This window comes from Cavia porcellus, unplaced genomic scaffold, assembly GCF_034190915.1.
Source record: "Cavia porcellus strain 051 isolate PalLab524CR breed Dunkin Hartley unplaced genomic scaffold, mCavPor4.1 scaffold_24, whole genome shotgun sequence".
Taxonomy (NCBI): Eukaryota; Metazoa; Chordata; class Mammalia; order Rodentia; family Caviidae; genus Cavia; species Cavia porcellus.
Genome location: NW_026947507.1, coordinates 39,780,114 through 39,794,025, shown reverse-complemented (window position 1 = coordinate 39,794,025; position 13,912 = coordinate 39,780,114). Strand labels below are relative to the sequence as shown.

The 13,912-nt window shown below is 46.0% G+C and overlaps 1 protein-coding gene across 7 annotated transcripts in view; it reads right to left on the bottom strand.

Annotated features, from left to right (window-relative positions):
* Ptk2b (protein tyrosine kinase 2 beta) overlaps nucleotides 1-13,912 on the bottom strand; it is a 105,328-nt gene that overhangs the window by 38,471 nt on the left and 52,945 nt on the right. For all 7 annotated transcript variants that reach the window (XM_023561409.2, XM_003479370.5, XM_013143440.3 and 4 more), the window contains one exon: nucleotides 12,588-12,828. In XM_023561409.2, the coding sequence (XP_023417177.1) occupies nucleotides 12,588-12,791 (204 nt within the window). In that variant the 5' untranslated portion in view covers nucleotides 12,792-12,828. The remainder of the gene's footprint in view (nucleotides 1-12,587; nucleotides 12,829-13,912) is intronic.

Sequence of the window (13,912 nt, the reverse complement as noted above, 5' to 3'; positions counted from 1 at the left end):
GTAGTTTGCATATTCTGGTGTTCTTATAAATTAGAAATTTTTTAAAATTAACTTTTAAAAAATTTTAGACTCAGCCTCTCTGTTGTTTCCTCCTAATTTCTGCTGCTCTGCCAGTCCCAGGATGGCTCTGACCCCTCAGGTTAGCAAGGTTGCTGCACCCACCCCTGCCAACTTCAATTTATCCTCAATGTGGGCCTCAGCTTTTGAAACCTGTGTCAACTCTACAATTACACAGCATTCATGAGCAGCGTGTCCCTCCTTTAGGCATAGCTGGGGAGGAACAAAGCTGAGGATCACAAATGACGTGGACTACTGACTTCGGAGTTACATGGACCAGGAGATGAATCCAGCTCTGATATCTTCTTCTAGGAGGATCACAAACTCCCTTGGCCACAGTCTCCTCTCTAAAGTTCTCTCCTCTTGCTGCAGAATGGCTTTCCATTTAAACTACAAACAACTGTGTACCAGCACGCAGGTACAGGTAGGGGGTTCCCAGGTATTCACGCATGCGCACACGCACACGCACGCACACACACACACACACACACACACACACACACACACACACACACAGAGCTCGGCAGTGGAGGAAGTCACATTTCGGAGGTGGCAGGAAGTCACTGGCTTACATTCAGGAGGGCAAGGGAAGGATGAGCTCAGCGGTTTGGAGTCGTCTGTCTTGTGCTGGCTTCCACATCTGCCCTGCCTTCCTTGCTCCTTCTTTGGCATTTGTGCAGCGTCTTACGCAAACAGTGGGAGCAGCCACATCGGTGCTCTACCCATAGCTCATCAACTGTCATCAGTGAGTCAATATTTCTCTCTATTAATAAATGACTCCTTAGAAATGACAGCACAAGATGCTTGCCCACTCACCCGATTGCCATATGTCATATAATTTTAAAAAGCTCTCTTAATTGATTTGATCAGATTCTACTGAGGGGAGCCCAGTGTTCACGTTTGCTGCAGGAAGACCCTGCTTTCCTCCCTGATGAGGACTTCCATGCACTCAGCTGCCCATGGCTTGCAGCATGGATGTGAAAAGCCTTATCAAGCTTTCTTGCAAATATTCTCTCTTCTAGGATCTTTTCTTTTTTTCCTGCTTGGCTAATGCTGATTTACTTGGTTTTTTATCAAGGAGCATAAAAACCTCAAACTGCATTTTCCTCTCTCCCTGTTGTCTGGATTTTCTTCTCATAGGTCAGAGACAAAGAAGGAATAGGACTGGCTGGCTTATCCCCAGGCCCAGAATATCTCACAGTCATGTACCACATAAGGATACTGAGTATCCAAGAGTGATCCCATAAAATTATGTCACTAGTGAGCTCACAGCTGTCTTTGCAAAGTTCTCTCTGTAATGTTCACAAGGACAAAGCTGCCTAATGACGCAATAGTTCTCCTGGCATTGACACACAATCTATTTTCATAGAGGAAAAAGCCATCCAAGCAATAAACTTCTTAATTCACTTTCCCTCCCATCATCACTGCTCAACACAGTGCAGAACTTCTTCCACTTCTGGTTCTCAGGCTATTAAATTAAAATCAGGTGTTAAATAAACACCTGATTTTCTTGTTTTTATTTAACTTATTAAACATATTTGATGTTAATGGTTGAGTTTATAGAAGCAACATGATAGCTGAGGCCCTTAGCATCTGTCCTATAGCAGGATTGTCCTCTCCAAAGAGCGACCTTTGCCTAAAGTCACACACCTTACGAAGGATGGCCCATATCCAGTGACCAATCCTGACCCTTTGTCCCACTCCAGGGCAGCTCCACTGGGTTGTCCCACTGCAGAGAGCTCCCTGAGTTACAGGCTGAGCCTCTGCTGGGTCCTGCATTTTTCCTCCTGGGCTTGGTTCATGGGCGTCCTCGTCTGCACACTTCCCTGGGGATCTCCATTTGGATCTGCCACTGAGCACCTGACTGAGACTCCAGTGTGTAAATTTCTTTCCAGTTGACATTCAGTTCTCTCTCCTTACTCTTCACTCCAGAACACTTCTCTTTTTAAAGATGACTGGATTAAAATGTTTTAAAAAATACACTTAAGCCTTTGTTCCAAAAACTCTTGGCAATTTATTTTAAAATGTGTCATTCTGAGATTAAAGGCAATTAGTAGGTAACTTTGGTTGAACACTCTCATTGGTGCAAACTGAGTCTGATGGCAATTCTAGGTATGATCTCAGAGATGGAAATGCTAAAAAGAATGAGGACAATAAAGGCCAAAGGTTTCAGTGGGGAAAACAAATTCTACTTACAAGTAGACTAGAGGTTATACATATTATGTTCTTGCAAGAAATATGTCTTCATTTTGCCCATGTCCTAAGACTTTGTATGAGGTTGAATTTAAAGGTAGCAGTAGACTAATTAATCTGGTGTAGGAAATTTCAAGGCAGCCTAATATTCAGGCTATAGCATGAGTACTGTTGGTTGCTTTTAGATAAATTTACAGTGAAAATGTGAAAAAATAAAACAGATAAGAACAGTGTAGACAACTTAGACTTTTGCCCTAAAACAAAGTTTTGGCCAAAGGAGGTATGGCTGCTGAAGAGATTATTGCCATCAAAAAGAAGCCAAGTATTTTATACAGGGACAAGAAGATGTCTTGAGGGCATCTCAAAAGTCAGTTAGTGTGTTTTGGGCTCCTGTTGCAGAAAAGCCTCCTATGTAGGTGGTTCTCCAGGACTTGTTTTACTGTACTTGACCTTCCAGGCACTGAGAGGACCCTGCAGCCATAGCCCAAGGTGGGTCTCATTACTGCTTCTGCTGACAGCAGACCTTGGCATTGTTGCAGGCAACTGTTTGTTAGTTAGAAATTTATAGACAGTGAAACAGGGCTAAGTCCTCAAAGGAGCTAGTGCAAAAGTCCAGGTACCTTGCAAATGTGGGGCAGACAGACACCTCCTGCTGTGGGCCAGGCCTCAAGACAAAGGATCAAACAAACACATCCATATCCTAAGGACTGATATTCTAATTAGCTCACCGTGAGAAAGCCTGGAATCACCATTCCAACTCTCTAGGGAAGAGTCGCGACTCTCTAAGAATGCCTCCTTTCTATGTAACTTTCTTCCCCATTTGTCTCAATTTAATAAATTTTACTTGACCTATTAATCTTATTGGCTAACTATAGTTATGTCCCACCATATGCCCATCTGCTTTGTGACTTCCCAATTTTTCCCCACCTTGAATCCATCTCACGCCATGATTTTGCTCTATAAAAGTTCCTGGAAAAGACAGAGTCCTTGGCAACCTGCTCGGGACTACTTCTGTCTCTCTCTCAGACAGAAGCTTTCTCACAATAAACTACTACTTAACCCCCGTGTTCCTAAAATTCATTCTTTGATTTTGAAGAACACAAACTCATACCAGACATAGTAGATCAGGAGTTTCATTCTCCTATATCAGCATCACCCATATGATGCCAGTTTTACCAGCATACAAAATGCAAGATCTATGGGGTCTGGGAGGCTTTCACCCAAATTTCAAAGGAAGGTCTGGGAGGTTAGGTAAGGGTCACCTGAGAGAAGAGAGCATAGAACACAGAAGGAAGAAATGGTAGACTTGTGTCAGCGGGCTCAGAGGTCAGTTCCAGGGACCAGCTGAGTGTCCAGGTGGATGCACAAATGTGTGCAAAGTGCTCACATTCACCTCTGTGCTTTGCGTGCTGATCTGTGTATACCTGAGTACAGAAACCAGGGACAAACACTGCACTCCTAACAGATGGCTGTGGGGGACTGAAGGGGGAGCCCCCCCAAAGATTTGCCAACATCCTACCTCCCACAGCCTGTCAAGCTGACTTGATTGGGAGAAGGGGTTGATGTAAATTTAATTAAGAATCTCAAGATGTAGTTATCCTGGACGTTTGGATGGCTCTTAACTCCAATGACAAATGTCCTCCTAAAGGACACACAGAAGGAAGAGATGGCCACATGAAGACATTGGGTTGAGGTGATGCTACCACAGCAAAGGGAACAGCAGAAGCCAGAAGAAGCAGGGAAGGATGTGCACTAAAGCCCCTAGAGAGACTACTGTCCTCCCAACACCTTGATTGCAGGTTTCCAGAACTGTGAGAGAACTATTTTGGTGGATTTAAGCTATCAGGTCTGTAGTTATTTGTTATGATGACAACAGGAAACTAACACAATGGCTGTACAAGTTCTGAGTCCTCTACACACCTCAGGCTACTTTTTAAAAAGTGATTGAAGAACAAAATGCTAAAAGTTAGCAGAACTTTAAGAACTCTGAAAGCATTCAACTTGAGGTGATAAAAGCCTCTAACAAGGACGTTCAGCAATGCAACCACCAGATTAAAAATAGAAGCAAAAACACAGACACCTGACTACTAATTTGTTGATGTCACGAATCTTAGCATACAGATAAATAAAGAGATCCCCCAGCACTGCCTGTGTGCCCGGAGGTGTCTGTGTGGGCCGGAGGCTGGGAGCATGAACAGGAAATGGGGGTAGGGGAGAGGAGAGGAGGAGGCCTTGTGAATGTGCCTGTCTTTATATCACCGTGGGTGCCCTGTGGTTTCCTGGCTGGGCCCTCTTCTCTCCTGTTCCAGAGACTGCTCTGATACTTGTGTGATTCCATCTACACTCATTGTATTAACTGTCTTTTAGAAGTGACAAGCTCCTGGGACAGGTTGCCCTCCCGTCCAGTCCTTCTGTACCACAAATTTGAGGCCTTGTCTTAGAAGATCTGCAGGAGGGCAGTGAGGCCTGCACTGGAAACAGCAGCTGAGCCAGTGGCTTGAGGACCAGAGATCGCCTCCGCCACCACAGTGAGCAGGGCCCCAGGTCTGGGTCAGCTGGGCTGCTGCAGTGTGTTACTACATGAGATGTGGAGCCAAAATATGGTGAATGCCTAAGTTAAAAAATATATTATAGTAAAAGGTGCATTGCCATGAATCCCTCAAAATACTCCCCTTCTCTCTGAACACATTTATCCCTTGTCCATTTATCCCATTGTCCTTGCTGTATTCTGTAGCAGCTCTAGAGGCTCCTTTTGTGAATGTCTGTAGTTGTGCTGTTGTGGCTGCCTCTGCATCCTGAATTGATTTAAAACATTTACCTTTCACGGCCCTTTTGAGCTTGGGGAAGAGCCAGAAGTTGCACAGTGCCAGATTCAGTGAATAAAGTGGATGAGGACACCATCATGTCTTTATTTGGCAGCAGTTACTGTAAATATTTTGAATTCATTCAGGACATCAAGGCAGCCACAAAAAGACACTCACAAGAGAAGACTTCCTAAAGTGCTTTGGGAAGTAGCAGGAACAATGGGATAAATGTGTTCAAAGTAAAAAGGAATATTTGCAGGGGGGATTAATAGAACGAGGCTCTTTTTGTAATAAACACTAACAATTTTTAAGTTAAACATTCACTGTATTCTTTGATCACACCTTTAGATGTGTAAACTTACACATTGGTTTCTTCTGTTTGGGGAAGTCTAAGTCAAGCTCTCAGTCCTGAAGAGGGTCCACTTTCTGGCTCACAGATCGTGTCTCCTTGCTATATCCTCATATGGCTGAGACAAGAGAAAGTAGTCTGGTCCCTCCTTCTCTGCTTAAGGGCACTGATCCCATTCTGGGAGCCCCACTCTCATTGCCTCATTTAAACCTAAATATTTCCTATCTTAGTCTGTGCCTGCTGCTATAACAAAATGCCTCAGGCTAGGTAATTGCAAGCATTAGAAATTTATTGTTGTTAGTTCTAGAGCTTGAGAGACCCAAGATCAAGGCACCAGCAGATTCAGGTTCCGAGATGGTGCTTTCTTGCTGTGTCTTTACACGGCAGAAGAGAAGGTGCTTGGTGCTCCCTTTGCCTTCTCCTAAGCCATTAATCTTACTTATGAGATTACAACTTTCCAGCACTGTCACACTGGGTACTAGATTTCAATGTAAGTGTTTTATGGGTCAACAAGATTGATACCATAATACTTCTAAAGACCTCGCGTGCGGATTCCGCCATGTTAGAGGTTAGTTCTTCAACAAATACATGAGGGCTCATAAATATTCAGTCCGGGGCTGGGGATTTAGCTCAGCGGCATAAGCGCCTGCCTTACAAGCAGGCAGTCGTGAGTTCAATCCCAGGTACCAATAAAAACGAAAAAAGAAAAAAAAATATTCAGTCCATAACACCCTGCATCTGGTTAGCAAGCTCACTGGGGTGAAGGCCCAATGGTGGGGTGAAGGCCCAATGGTATGGTGAAGTACATCACAATATTTGCACCTTGTCTGTTGAGGGATCAATGGGTGACCATATAGAAGATGACCTGGGCACCTCTCCTTAAATGCAGAACAACCGCTGCACCATTAGTCAAATTGAGTCTTATTTCCATATACTGATATGTACAGGGCTATGCTATTCCATTCTTCCTTCAATAGGCTGTAAGTGATACAAACAAGGCCAGCTAAGGTACTAGTATGTAATCTTTTAGGCAACTGACAGTTTCCTGTTTCCTTGCATAGTGCTCTCTACAAGAGATTGAAGTGCAGTTGGATGCAGAGCCAGTCAGCTCCAGTAATATCAGCTGGATATGAGCCTCAAAGTAAGAGGCTGTAACTTCCCAGGGCACAAAAGTTTACACATCAGAAACTGAAGCAACAGTCTCCTAAGACCATTCAATGGCTACCTTAATTGAATGTAGACTGGTCCTTCTGCAGTATCACTCTCCCTGCATTTTGCAAAGATGTTTTGCTCCCCACCTGGCTGGCCAGCTCAGGTTACTCATATAGTTCTCGCCATCCTCACTCTCACTCATCCATGAACCACCCCCTTCTTCACAAGATGATAAACTCTGGGAGAGGCCCTGCATTAAGGGCCTTTGTCCTTGTCCTATTTGTCCTTATATCCTCACTTGGATCTGGCTTATGACCCCTTGGTTGCCCTTAACTTTGAATACGTCTTAGTGTCCTTAATCTCACAGTGGGTTGCATTGGAGGTGGTAGATTAGAATAAACTTGCTGGAATTCCAATAACATTTCTATGGGATTACAAATATAACTTTCTGGATTGGGAGATGGGTTGGAGAAAGAATTACAATATTTGGATTACAATGTATAATATTGGGATTTCAATATGCTACTAAACTCACAGGGGATAGAAGCGAGTATAAGTGTGTATAGTGGGCTGCATTTGGACACTGGACTCTGCCTTCCTCCTGTGCTGGGCAAGCAGCACCCAGGGTCACTCCTGTAGCCTGGGCACCTTGCTGTTGGCAGAGAGAAGCACAGGGACAATGTGCAAATGGCACAGAATGGCTTCAGTTCCTGCCCCTCCTGGCTGTGCAGGTGGGAATTCTGAGTGTGGTGAAGCTTCAGGATGAAATGAAGATGAGTCCTGAAGGCAGTTTTTCAGCACAGTAGAGGGTGGCCAAGGCAGAGGAGTTAGGATGCGGGGTCCCACCAGCAACTCTGACCACACTGTGCCATAGAAAAATGCTTAATGTCCTCCTGTGTGAGAAGCAGACAGTCCTATGATGGGCAGAGATGGGAATTTGGAGAGCACAGGTCATCTGGTCAGTGTGCCAGGTCCGGAGAGGTGTGGTGATATACTTTTGGGATTGGTAGGGCAATGGACAGTGTGTCACTCTACCCAAAAGACAGTAAGAGGAAAAAAGGAGGGGGAGACACAGACAGACAGAGATACAGAGACAGAGACAGAGAGACAGAGACATAGAGAAAATGGGTACATGAAGGCGACACCTTGCGTGGGCACATCTGGGTGATGCTCTGACAGTTGTTTTGAAAGTGTCATCTTAATCCCTTTCCCAGACAAGCAAATTAGCATGTTAGAGGAAAATATAATGATACAAGCTTCTGCTCACTACAGAGCTTCAGAGCTCCCAAACAAACACAATTTCCTATGAATAGCAAACAAAAGGGAAGTGGAAAATCAGGAAGAGCAAAGTACAGCTCTCATGTAGCACATTGCTCGAGTCTCTTAAATGCCTGCTTGGTTTTGTTGGGTCCTAGGCATCAAAGCCAGTGATTATCTCCATCGCTTTTAACAACCACACAAAGTGCATCATGAAGATACCATGTTTGCATAGGAAGAAGTTGGGGAGAAAGATAAAGACAGGAGCTCAGCAAGGAAGCGTGGAGTCTCTGGGTTTCAGGAGCACGCAGCCCCCAGGCTGTGCCAGGGCGAGTTGGCACTGCTTCCATTTTGCTCAGATACAGCCAGGAAGAGCAAGGGGTCAGGATTTCAGGAACATCCTTAGGAAAGGTTTGGATCACACTGCTCTGTGTGACGATCTCTTCCTGGATCTAGTTCCTGTCAGGCCACTGGTCTCCATGTGTAAAGGTTCATTCACTGGGGTGAGTCAGTGATGGTTGCTTCCCTTGGTCAGGAAGCCCTGTGAAAGCAGGTGCTCACCTGCATTTGGGGGTGTACACTGATGACTCCAGGCCACAGCGGCATGGCACCGGCCACAGGGGCGCCCAAGCCAACATTTGAGGACTAGAAGAAAGAATGAGACTGTTTCCTCAGTGATCTCATCCACAGCCACAGCTCCAACCCCATCTAGAAGCTGAACACACTCAGATCCTATGCCCTATCCTTGAGAGCCATGTATGCAATAATTCACTCAGATTTCCCATGTGAAAATGATTAAGCATTTCAACTGTATTCAGTGGCCCCAAACTGAAGGTGCAAACTCCCCACTTCCTAGTTTCTCCTCCAGTGTCCTTCATCTTAGGGAAAGGAGTTCTGTCCATCTGAGCCAGGGCTGCCCTCGTCCACACTTGTCTTCATCATTCCCGTGCCTCTGATCCATCACCGAAGCGTTACATTCATTGCCTACATTCTTGGGATTACAATCCCTTTTCTTCTTAGAGCGAATTGGTTATGAGTGCAGACTCTGCCTGGGTTCCAATTAAACCCTGTCCCTTCCTAGCAATTTGTTGAGCTCCTTCACACTCACTTCCTCATATATAAAGAGGAGATTATAACACTGAGTACATCATAGGATCCTTCAAGAAGGCAATGGGATAACATGTATGAGGTGCTCTCAAAAGTCCTAGCTGCTACAATGCCTCACCCTCACTGCCTCCATCTCTACCATCAAGACTCTGTCACCATCACGATGACCACCAACACTGTTTTCATCTTTACCGTCACGATTGTCACTACAGTTATTGTCACCCAATACACCGCCACCACTGCCATAATCACCATTGTCACCACCATCACCACCAGTATCGCTCCTACCATGATTGCCATCACCATCTCCACGCATGAGTCCAATGTTCAGTTCTCATCTGCTGGCACCACAGCCACCCAACACCAGCCCACATCCATGCTTGTTTTCTTCTAGTCTATTTTCCACTATGTGATCAAAACACTTTTTTCAAAACACAGTCTCACATCACTCACACATTTTCATGATATCAGTGATTTCCCAGAGGAAAGGCCAATGTTATTCACATGGCTTGGAGTCAGTCTTGAGGAATCTGAGCCTCACACCTGCCATGTGCTTTTCTACTCTAGAACTTTCACATAGGATGCTCTGTCTGCTAGCTACGGTCTCCTCCTGCCTCCTCTTCTTTCCATCCCATCATGAGCAAAGCTCGTGTGCAGTGCTTGCTAGTCTCACTGTCACCCACCCACTGCACGATGGCTGCTGTGCCCATCCCTCCACTGAGATGGCCCTGTCACGGAAGGCGGTGCACCCAGGCCTCATCAGACTTGATCTCTCTTGACACAAGCAAGCCAGAATCTCAGAATGTCCTTCCTTTCTCAACAAGTGGCACCAGCACCCATTCGGTTACCCAAGCAAAAGCCTGAGTCATCCTGTCTTCTTCATTTATTTTCCTTCCTACATTTGGTTAATCATTAAATTCTATTGATTCTGCCTCCTGAGATGAATTTGAATCTGTTGAATTTTCTTTGTTCTCAACTGTACTCCTTCAAATCCTCTCTATCTCCCTCCTGTGGGGTGACCACACTTCCTAACCCACCTCCCAAGCACCAGTTTTTCTCTCTTCAGTCTTTCCTGCTCTACAGGCAGGTTTATGGGGCCCAGAACTAGTGGTCCAACTTTAAGAGAGGGGTTTCTTTAGAAAAAGCCTTATGCCAAGGCTGGGGCTGCAGCTCAGCAGTGGGGCATTTGCCCATAATATGTAAGGCCCTAAGTAGAAGAAAATGAGGGAGGGAGAGAAAAAAAGAAATGAGAAAGGAGAAAGAAAGACTGAGAGAGTGAGAGATCTCTGAAGCTCTGTCTTAGAGTCACTAGGCTTCTCTGTCTATTTAAGGTCCTGAGAAGTTTCACTGTAGAAGCATTTCCCAAGCTTCTTTGAGTATCAAATCCACTCTCCATGGCACATGTCTTAGCATCTTGCAGAACACCATGTGTTATTTTAGCACACAAATGTGATCATCTTACTTCCCAGTTTAGAAACAAGACAGATGAGGGGATAAACACCAAAAGAAGACAATTCGAACTTTATTCTTTGGACAATTAGTAAACCTTGGAGATTTCTAGTCAAGAACTTCCAGTTAGTAGACCACTGTGTGCTATGTACTTCTCAGCTGTCATTCTCTGATCATTACAGCAAGGCTATAGCTGTGCCTGGTCTCCAAGGGCTGAGACTGAAACCCAGATGGGAAAGCAGTTAGGTCCGACATCACACAATCAATACAGATGCAGCTGCATTTGGCTGGAAGCAGAGGTGGTTTTGCAAGTATGTGACACTGACATTAGAAGGTGACAGTCCCTCTGCAGGAGATACGAAAAGTGGGAAGCTCAGAAGGTTTAGGATATGAATTCCTCGATGTAACTTTCTTTCTTTTGTCCTTCACCTCTATCCTGCACAGTTTCTGAGGAGCTCAAGCCTAGAAGCCATTCTTCCTGAGCCCAGGTCGCATCGCCCCTCCCAGAGGCCTGTGGGCATCTCACCCTTAAACACTCACCAGGCCTTGTGCAACTTTAGGAAATATCTCCCCTGACTGAAAAATGTGTTTTTCCCCAGTGCCTGGCCGACTGGGTGACTCCAAGTCTAATATTCTAGGCCCTCCATTATCTGCTGTCAACGTTCCATTGGGATCTGACTTTGGATCTGTTCTAAGTATATTCTTGCTCCAGGCAAACCAGAGTACGCGGTTAAGCAGCCTGCCAGCCTCTGTCCATGTGGTTTCCCCCTCTTGGAAAGCCCTTCCCCGCTGTGTTGCTGCTTTAAATCTCGCCTATCCTTCAAGGCCTATCCTGCCACTGAACCACAGAACGTGTGCTAAGCTGAACCAACCAGATGTCTCGGAATTTTCAGCACAGAAAGGCAATAAAGTGACTCCCAAACTTGGAAATCAGGTTAACTTCTGAAAAGGCCATAGCCAAAGACACCACCCACTTGAGGAGAACTCAAAAAGTAGAGAGCTCTAGATATAAGAAAGCACCTTCTTGAAGGAGGAGGCAAGGGCTTGCTCCCGGGCTAATCAATGATTTCATATCAGAAATCATAAGAATCAAATCAGTTACAGGAAGAAGAGGACATCAATGAAGTGCTAATTGGCAGTGGCCACTGGAAAAGACAGTGAGCAAATCGGTCACATCTGTTCTGGTGTGGAAACAGCGTGTGCTGGAGCCGCTCAGACCATGGGGATGCTGGCTTTTAGGACAATGGACGAGCTGGTAGTGGCATGGCCATAGCTAACGTGGTTGTCTCTGACCTGGGTAGTTTGCCCCCAAAGTTCCCTGATCCCTTTGTTCAAATCACAAATCCTCCAAGCAGCCTTCTTAGAATAAAATCCACTTTCCCTCTGCCATCATTTTCCCCACCAAAGAAGTTCTAGGCAGGGTTGGTTGTACTCGCATGGCACTCAGCTCATGGAGCTGTTGGAAGATTTACCGTGAGGGTAGAGAAAGGGGCTCACTTAGGCTCCACATAGTACTCGCTCAGTAATGGGGTGGGGAGACTGGACCTCACTTTTTTCAGTTCTTTATATATCATCAATCTTAGTCCTCTGCCCGAAAAATGGCCTGCAAAAATTTTGCAGGTGATTAAAATCTGCCAGTAAGCTGGAACTCTGCTTTCAATGATAATTTTGTACAGATCTGGTGAAGGTGGACCGGCTTTCTGAGGTCCAGGTGCCCTGATGAACATGCATACCTGCATCCGCAGGACAGAATCTGTGACCGGAAGTGGGCCCAAGCCAATGAAAGCATTGCTTCAGAAAGGCCTGATGACCACCTGCCTGGTTTGGGGTATCTCTAAATGCCCCACCAGCTCCCCCTGAGTGACTAGTACACATCTTACTATGCTTTTGTTCTACTTATGCAACTACTTGCATGTGTCTCTAATTCCAGAGTTTAACTCTTACAGAGCTTCAAATGTCACAAATACTTAGAGTTGAAATGAATCGGATTAAAAACCAAGCAAATGATCTGGAGTTCCAAGGCAGACTCCAACACATCTCAGACTCCTAAGATACAGGGTGCACACACTGGGAAACAGGCTGAGAAACATTTCTCCCAAGGCTAACTTCCCCCTTGATCATGGGTGGCACAAGAGAGCCCAGGAGGCTGAAGGAAGGCTGTTCCTCCATCCAGGAAGGACACAGGGACCAAGGGATAGAACAGAGGCTGCCACACCCACCTGTATCTCCGTCTGGATGGTGCATTTGACCAGTTTGAAATTCTTCCCAGGGTTGAAGCTGTTGCTATAGAAGCAGACCTTGAGGATGCGCACATCCTCCTTTTCCACGTCGACCGGAACTACCACCATTGGCTCTGGGGGGGCCTCAGGCCGGCGTAATGTGGCCACCTTCACTCGGCTCAGGGGTTCGGACACCCCGGACATCCTCTCAGACCACAGCTAGGGCCAGAACATCGCAGTCCTGCAAAGACAAGAGCCATGAAGTGGATTTCTACAGGCCCCAGAGATGCAAATGATACATTCTTCAACCTCCCTTAAAGTCACCCTGCTTTCTTTAACCACCCGTGGAGGCTGCAGTGCATTGAAGCAGGTTGCACAAACACCATACAATGCAGGCTCGCATGAAATGTACGGTTCCCCAGCACGCAAACTCTCTCCTGGAACTTCTGGCATCCCCCTCCACTGGCTTCCAAGCAAGGGGCCCTCAGCTGTGAGAAGAGGTGGCCACAGCAAGGTTCTAAGGGGAAGCAGAGCAGAAAAAGCAAGGGGTGAGACCAGAAAACATAGCAGGGACAAGGGGAAAAGCAGAGTGAAGAATAAACAGCCCTGAGGGAATGGGAAGAGGGAAGACAAGAAAGGGCCGGGAGGGGGCCCAGGGTCTCAGGAAATGACAAGTCTGTCCCAGCCTCTGCTACAGTCAGAGCTTTTAGGGAAGGAGGCCTGGATTCCACAGGAGCTCATCACACAGAGCATCCATCACACGGTAGGACAAATGCTGCCACCCCCACTGCCCATTGTGGAAGCACAATTGACAGGGTAGGAGGGTGCAGAGCTGGGCCCCTAGAGGACTCAGGCCAGTTCTGATGGGAGCCTGGCTGCTGCCAATGTGGACTGGAAGAAGCCCAGAATTCTGCAGTTTACCCTGAATCTCAGCATCTCTGGTCCTGGCTGCTGGATCCATCCACTCATGAAGGTTTACTTCCTTGGACTATAAAGTGAAGTGGCCAAAAGAAGTGATGAAAATTCTAGCTCTGGACTGGTAGTGTCAACCAGGTCTCTAGAAAAGTTACCCAGGAACCTTTAAGGGACACTGGGACACTGACTCTAGGCCCTGTCCTCAGAGCTGCTGCTGAATAGGTTTGTTACAAGTCCCAGACACTGCTGGTTATGAAACTCCCAGAACTTAACTAATATCCACTGTGGGCTTGGGATTGCTGCTGTACAGTGAGCTTAGCTTTTATCCTAAAACCCAACTGTGTAGAACAAAAAGAGCCTGCTTTTCACAAGAGGCTGCAGTTTTAGAGGAGAAATTCCTAAACCAAGAA